At 28.6% G+C, this 8685-nt stretch overlaps 1 protein-coding gene across 1 annotated transcript in view; it reads left to right on the top strand.

The window, feature by feature from the left end:
• The first annotated feature begins 8219 nt into the window (after nt 1-8219).
• The window catches only part of LOC149225597 (zinc finger protein MAGPIE-like), a 37251-nt gene continuing 36785 nt past the window's right edge, over nt 8220-8685 (top strand). The window contains exon 1 of the mRNA XM_089377185.1: nt 8220-8661. Within this exon, the coding sequence (XP_089233311.1) occupies nt 8493-8661 (169 nt within the window). The 5' untranslated portion in view covers nt 8220-8492. The remainder of the gene's footprint in view (nt 8662-8685) is intronic.

Below are 8685 nucleotides of genomic sequence, written 5' to 3'. Positions count from 1 at the left end.
CAATGTTTTGTTTTTTTTGGAAACTATCTAGTGTCCTTTTTCTATGGTTGGACCAGGGGCTAGCTGAAAGACAACTGATCTTTTGCATTTGAATTTGGCCCAATCTTAATTTTAAAGCAAATATCCTAGGCTATTTTTTCTCACCACGTGGAGGTTTGTTTCTTTATCTCCCTAGTCATGTGTGTATCCTTAGACACGTAAGTAAGTATTGGCTAGTTTAAAAGGTTTAACATTTGATTATTTGGCTTCAAGATGATCCAAGCCTATATCTATGAGGGTAAAGATCAACCAAGCCAATTTTTAAAAGGGTGGTGCCCTATTCCATGACTAAGGATATACGATGAGGTAACATAAGAGTCAAAACTTTACTTTTTCCTTGGATATTTGTATCAGCGTGGGTGGTTACAGCGTTTGGAATGTCCACTTAAATGTACAGTCGTTCATATTGTGATTTAGGACTTGAAATTTTAAGTAAAGACGAGGCAATTTTATTTATTTATTTTTTTAATTGTTAAAGTAATTAAATTATATTTTTTTGGTTTGGAACTTAGAATTTAAGAATTAGTTTCATTTATGTGGTATATAAAATCAATAATAATTAAAGAAAATATTTAGAAAAGGATTTAAATTGGAATTTTATATATATTAAAATTAAATTGGGTGTTTATCTGGTTTTAGATAAAATAGAGGGTGATTGGATGTTTTGTTAAGGCACTCATCAAAGACATGAAAATGGTGATTAGGTATTCTGTTCAGACACTCATCAATGAAATGAAATTACCGATTCAATTTTCTACCTCGATCAAAAAAATATTAAGCATATGATGATGTAATCCGACCCCAACTTAAAAAAACTAAATTAAATAATTTACTCATAAAAAAATCTTTAATTTAAATAAACAATACAATTAAATACTATAATATTATTAAACCTTTAACACCAATAAAAATACAATTATTTTCATTTAATAACTTTATACTATAATTATTAAATAATACTTAATAATGATACTTCCATTCATGTGGTTCTTTTTTTGCCATTTATCTCTACTTTAATCCTATAATCTAACCATATGTAACTTATAAAATACATGAATATAGGTTTATTATATATTTTTGAACTTCATGTCATATCCATAAATAAATATTTTAACAAGAGATTAGTTATTAACTTATGGTAGATATTTAGTATCACTCGAGGCACCTGGTACAAAATTAGCATTTAGTTTATGGTAGATATTTAGTATCACTTGAGGCACCTTGTAAAGAATTAGCATTGTGATTGAAATTTATAATGTTATGGTTATTATAAATTGCTAAATTTGAAAATGCAATAATCTTATTTGGATCTTATAAAAGCTATAAATTGATTTCAAAAGTTTTGAAGAAGGCAACCATGGGATGATTAGTATATTTTTTTGCTTAAAATTCCTTCTTGATAAGATGTATTCATTTTAAATGATGGATCTAAAAATGGTATTAACAATCTTGACAAATAATACTTTAATTTTATCTACATTAAAAAAAAATAGTTGGCATCAATAATACAAATGAAAAAGATAAAACATGTTTATCTTTTTTTTCTTTTTATTCATTAAAAAATCCTTTTTCATATAATAATATTCTAAATTATTTTATAAATTAACTTTTTTTTGTTTTTTTTTTATGTTTCTGGGTATAAAATAGATGGTGATAGGTTGTATTATTAAGTCATTATGTGATGTGAAGCTAGTTGGTTCGAAATTCCGTGGATAAAAATCTAATCATGTTAAGAGTATCTAATCATGTTAAGAATTAGTATGGTTAGGCTAGATGCCATCTCCAAATGATTTTGATGGTTCAAATACTCCCGAGTCACAATTTTTCAAGACACAAATTAAACTTAATATAATCTCTAATAAACTCATATTAATTAACCAAAAAAAATTAATATATAAAATTTAATATAATAAATTAAAATATTTTTATATTTCTTATAAAAATTATTCTCACTCTTTAAAATTAATATACGTGAAAATAGTTTAAACCATCATGAGTGAGGCCCTTCTCTCCAAACTTTTAAAACCACACCACTCAAAATAAATAAATGGAAAAACATATGATAACTCATTGAATGGTATTTCCCTATATCCGATTGGTTTAAGTATAATTGGACTAATTTATGTTTAAATTTTAGTTGTCCAAATTAAACATATTAATTTTAATTAATTAAATAATTTTGTATAATTGTATATAAAAAATTATAAAATAATTTGCTATTTTCAAACCATATATTTTTAATGGATATTTCTCTATTAGATAGGATTTATATTTATTGGGTTGAATTATTTTGGAAAACAGATTAAGAGTGTATAATGTATAATGGAGAGATGTGTTATGAGAGATCTTTTATGTACAATAGGTACAATAAAGAATACTCATTAAGTGTAGTGGTAAGGAACTAATGGATTGTAGAGAGGTAAATGGGCATAGGAAACATTATACGGTTGAGGAAGACAATGAATTTGTTAATGGACATCCCATGTCTCCCTATATATAAAAGTTACTAGGGGAAGAAAAAAACCATAAGGATTGTGTGATTGTTATATTCCTTATCTAGACATGTTGATGCTACAAAAATGTGAACCCTTGGATAAAAAATATGGTTTTTTCAAGAATGTTGTAATTCCAAATGATCATGCTCAACCTAGCATTGGAATGTGAAGATGATGCATACATGTGTGCATGAAAGAAGCCAGGAGGTGCTAGGTTGATGTGCTTGTGGTGTGATAATTGCTACTATTGAACTACAAATGTGTAGTAGGTATCCTTAAAGTACACATGATCCACAATAGAGTGTGTATTGTAACCTAGAGGTGTTATGCTAAGGCTTCAAGGATTTTAATCCACTCATATATGTGATTGTTTGGGTATAGCTAGGTGGATAACATGTGCCAAAGTGGAGGAAAGTGAGGGTTCTTTATAACAATTGCAAATAATATGTCATGGAATGGTATATTTGATACATTTAGTTGTTCGGCAAAGGGGTAGTGATAGGCCCTATATCACTAGAGGATGCTATGTGCAATGTCCCATGTGAATTATCGACAAAAATGATGATAGATGCTTTGGACGCTGGCGTCTCAAATATGAATCCAAGGTTATATAACATAAAGAAAATGACTTATGTGCAAGTGCCAACTAAGAAAGACAAGAATACCTAGAGGGATTATCCATCAAATGTTGAGATGCTGTTGTGAAAAGAGGAGTGTTATTCTTGAAGTAGAGAAGAGGTTAATGCATACACTTGTGGTATGTTGCATCTAATGATGGGTAGGGAAAATTTTAGGGGCTAATATTTGCAAGTGGACTAAATTTATATGTTTTCTCCAAAAGAAACATTCACTTATTTCCATTTTTTCTAAGAATGATTCAGGTAAATTTTACAGTATACAATTATTTTAACTTGAAAATTGCCAAAATTTTATATATAATATACAAATGATTAGAAATTTGAATATTTTTACAAATTTCCAAACATTTTATAGATTGCATATTTGTACTAGTGAGACTTGACAAAGTTTCTAAACTTTAAGATAAATTTATATCCTTAAAATTTTCCGTGATAGTGGGTGATTAAAATTTCCTAAGCAACCTAAAGTTTGAAGAGGTTTCATTAATGTATGTGTCTTCTATTGATTGCCTTGAATTTGAAAAACATATTATTGCTTGATAGAAACTAGTAGTTATGCATTGTATTCTGTAGATGTAGGCATTTAGAGAGCACTAGGGGTCTAAGGGAAAAAATAATTAGTAAGCACGAAATGGGGGAAGAATAAATTTGGTGATGGAGCTCAAGGGTCTATAGGTTGGTTGATGTTGGAAGGAGTAACTAAGAATGGGGCTAGGATATTTCTTGTTGGGGATTGAGATAAGGAAAAACGAAGAAAGTGAGACATTTGTATTGAGAAACTTGCAAAGAGGTAGCTAAGAGAGGAAGAGGAATCACATAAAAAGTAAGATTAATTTTTTTTCATATTTCAAGAGCAAGTAAGTATTGTTTTTGGAATTCATAGGGTAGTACACTGTTATTGCTTTTCATAGGGTACATCATAATCTACCTGTCCTCGAAGGGTTTGATGGAAGATGTTACAACACACTAATTTTTAACTATATGACGTGGGAGGCATTGTTGGATCTAGCCTAGCTGATAAGGTGAGGGGTGTGAGGTAGTAGGAGACTATAAATGTTTGTCTAAGTTTTGAAAAATGAGGTACTTTTGGCTTCCATTATCAAGGATCATAGTCACTAATTGGTCTTCTATTTGGAAGTTGTGAGTAAAGAACAATACTAGAGCTAAGTGATATTGTTCAAGTGTCATTAAAACTAAGGAGGGGTTAATGGTGTTAGGATTGGAAAGAGAAATAATTTTAGAAGTGGGAGAAGGTTCAAATGAGGAAGGGACCATGAAAAAAGCATTGGTTTTCTCATTAGAATACAAGGTTTTAGATGTTTCTTGTAGCTATAATAATAAATATTCAAATAATCATATGTTTGGGCCTTGTCATAGTGGCACCATCATGGGGGGTAGAAAGAATTAGTGTGAGGGTTACATATAGAGGAATTTTGTGCTAGGAATGGATGAGGGTTTATGGAATTAAAAGTGTTAGGGTAGGAGCTAGTGTTATAGTTACTGTTAGGGTTATGAAATGGTTTAAATCTAGGTCACTTGTCATATTTTCATTCAATAACTAGGGCATGATGAAAAGCTTGTTCTAGAATGGTGCTAATAAACATAGATAGTTACATAAATAGTAAGAAAACTAATATTGAATTTAAGTACAAGTACTAGTTCTAGATCTCTAATATGAACTTGGAGGGTGGTTACAAGTGGAGCTTAATGAATACTTTGATAAAATACCAAAAAAATTTCCCCATATCTTGACACAACTGCAACCACTTGAAAAATAGGTTAGATAAGCAACAGGGTGGATAAAATCACCCTATTAAGGCTTGCCACAAGGAACCCCATGTAGTTATGTAGGTAGGAGTGTTGTTGGAAACTTAATTTTTTTCATGTCCACATATTGGTAAATTTTGGGAGAGATTTCTACCAAGATTGTGCAAGTACCTCTAAGTGGTTACTTAAAAGGAAGAGGCATTACTCTTCAATCATAGCTAGGCAAGTTTAGTAGTAGGTATTGTGGTTACGAATCTATAAATCCAAAACATCTATGTGCATCTAAACACCATATTTTATGTGCATGCACATAGTTTAAGACTAGAAATTAATTCCCTAACTAATTGACCCACATAACAATTAATTAACTAATGACAAATTCCCCTAGAAGGCTATGCCCTCAAGGGAGTAGCATCCCTCTTTCTCTAGGTTGGTAGACTTGCTAACCTCGCTAGAAGGTTGCACTCTCAAAGGACGAACACCCCATAATTTTTGGCTTGGATAACTACTTGGATAGATGAACTCTCCTTAGGTGTTGGGCTAGAGGAAGATGCCCATATTACACAAATTATATTCCAAAAAGATTTATGATTAGATCATAAACATGTTTCAAGAGTTCCATTTTTTCTCCAATAAAAAAAAGATCAACCATAAAAAAGAAAACACAAACTAAAAATTCAAATATTTTGATTGCATAAAAAATAAAAGTATTTGTAATTGAAAAAGTAAGTTAAAACTAAAAACCTTATTAAAATTCGACTAAAATATTACTTAATTATTTTATATATTTATATATAAAAATTAAACATACTATAATAACTTTTAAATAAATTTAAATTATTTAATAAATAAATTCAAAATACACTAAAACTATATAACAGAATCTTCAAAATCCATATTCATAATATTTAGATTTCAGGTTTATAAAATTGTTTATTTATAAACTATTCTTATATATACCATACATTACATTGATTTTAAATATACAAATATATCATTGAAATTTAAGAATTTCTTAATTATATCATTGAAATTTAAGAATTTCTTAATTCATAATAAAATGTAAGCATTTCTCAATTCATAATAAAATGTACCACACATTTTATGTCATGTAAATTATTTTGATATTATTTTTATTATAAATTATATTTTAAATATGAAAAAATAGAAAAGATCTATAATTGATGTAAATTAATTTGATAAATCTAATATATTTTAAATACATATATATAAACCTTTTATTTTTCATTATAAAAAAAAATTTCAAACTAAAATATAATAATTTTAATAAAATATAAATAAAAATTTTAATAAATAATATAAATTCAAAAAATTTTGATAAATATTATATTTATAATTATTATTTATTCAAATTCTATATAATTATTTTTTTCAATTATATAGTTTATGATATTGTTTAAAATTATTTAATTTGTAATGATTTTTTAAATTATATATTTAAAATGATTATATTAAATATATTAAAATTTATTAAAATATTTAAAAATATTTATATTTATATAAATATATCTCAAAATTCTATTCTATTTTTATCAAACCTATTATATAAATTTATAAAAAAAAACAATTTAATATTTAGGGGTTAAATACCCTTTAACATAAATACCTTATATTTTATGAAAATAAAATATGAAATGACAATATTCTTAATACCTTAAAAGACTATAAAAATATGCGAATAACTCTTTACATGAAATTTCCAGGTAAATCACTCCCATCTCTGTAAACACCTTCAAAGAGAACAAAATATGTACACAAACTTTTACCTGCAAGAGTTTTGTTTAAGCACTTTGTAATCTCCATATGCCTTATTCGATCACTGTAAAATACTTTCAATCACTATAAAATACTTTAATATGAATCCTTAAATACCAGTAGAATTAAATATTGTTAAATATCACCAGAATCACTCGTACTATCAAATTGGGAACCTCGTGGATCATATCTCTAAGTGCAATGTACAATGTTAAATGAGAGTTTCCTGAAATATTTCAAGAGACGTAGGAGATAATCTATATTGAGTATCCTCAAATACTTTTAAGCGATGTATTGAATTCTACAATTTATATTTTATTATATAAATATAATAAAATATAATTTTTTAAGTTTATTTTAAAGAATTTTATTTTGGTTAGGAATTTAGATATTTTTTTGTTTGGTAATTTTAAGAAAACATTTAAAATTTAAGCATGTTATGGGTTGTGTATTTTATATTGAGTGTAATCATTAAATTAAATAGATGTTATAGTTTATATATTTTTAAAAAAAAAATTCGATTACATGTTGGTATATTAAAAAAAATTACTAATATGTTAGTGATTTTAGAGACTTAGTTACACTAAACTGCTATACTAATCTTTAAAATAATATCATGTTAAATATTTTAATTTTAATTTTAACTTGCATATACCAACCCTTAACATAATTTGAAGTCAGATGTCTCAATTTTTATGGTATAGCATACAAATGAAAACCTTCGAGATTAACCCAAAAAAAAATATTATAATATACATTACATTAAGTTATTATTTCAAAATAAAAAATAATATAAATAACATTTTCAATTAAAGAGCCATGCTAGCCTAAGTAGACCTAATTCGTCATGCAATAAAGTTAGCGCCATTGTGCATAATTAGCATTTCCCTTTCGCCAAGAGAATAAATACCTAATAGTTTAACTATCATACGTCATCCACAAAGACAGCTAAACCGAACTTGGCGTGAGTGGCCCCTCTCTACCTCAACAATATTCTCGCCTGCCTCACAATCTGGTCTTGCAGGAATCACTCCAAAATTCTATAGAAATGCAGATTGAAATCATATGAAATTTTGTTTGAAAACCCAAGAAAGAGAGCGCAATAAAAAGATAGCCAGAGATAAAAACTGGAGGAGGCAGCGGCAGCGGCAGCTAAATTCGTTGTTGGGAGTTTGAGAGGCAATATTATAATACAGAGATAACCTTCATAGCTAATTCAAAAAACAGGATTTATTAAATAGTTTGTTCTGATAGTTTGGTTTGTAATTTGGTGTGAGTGGAGGTTAGAAACTGATTTTATATGTCGATCAATCAGAAAGGTAGAGAAGGATGGTTTGTCCTGTTGTGGATAAAGATAGGATATTATAGGAGGAGAGGGTGAGGTCCCTCAGGGCTGTGGCCCCGGTCCATGGCCCCATGGAGGCAGACACTCTGCGTGACAACAGCAGCAGGAAGAGGAGAAAAAGGATTAGGAATAAGTCAAGCTTTGGAAAGGAAAATAAAAATAAAAAAAATAATGATAATAAAGGGTAAAAAGAAATATATATGGCCAAGAAAAGCTGCAGGCATCATGCTCTTCGAAGGAGTACTAGAAAGTTGAAACCATAATCAGAGAGTGATGATTTCGGAAATTTATGATGGAGAGCAAGAAAAAGAAAAAAAACACAAATATACACACATTTGTAGTTGATGATGATATTGATGTTTGTCCAGTTTGATTATTGAATAAGTGACAAAGGAATTAGCAGCTAGCAGATCCAAGAGACCTGGTTTCACAATGTCCAGTTCTCCAAAGCTCTCTTCTGTTGTCAGTAAAGACGAGGATCATCAGCATAACATGTTGCACCCCCACCAAGCACAACAGCAAACAACAGCAGCTGCAGCAACAAACACTGGGCAGAACAATACTACTGTGAAGAGAAAGAGAAATCTTCCAGGAACACCAGGCAAGCAAAACATGTAGATATGGA

The sequence above is a fragment of the Pinus tabuliformis genome, chromosome J (assembly GCF_031772625.1).
Source record: "Pinus tabuliformis cultivar Carrire ecotype Pingquan chromosome J, CPIR1, whole genome shotgun sequence".
Taxonomy (NCBI): Eukaryota; Viridiplantae; Streptophyta; class Pinopsida; order Pinales; family Pinaceae; genus Pinus; species Pinus tabuliformis.
Note: the sequence above shows the minus strand (reverse complement) of the source record. Positions and strands in the feature narration are given on the sequence as shown.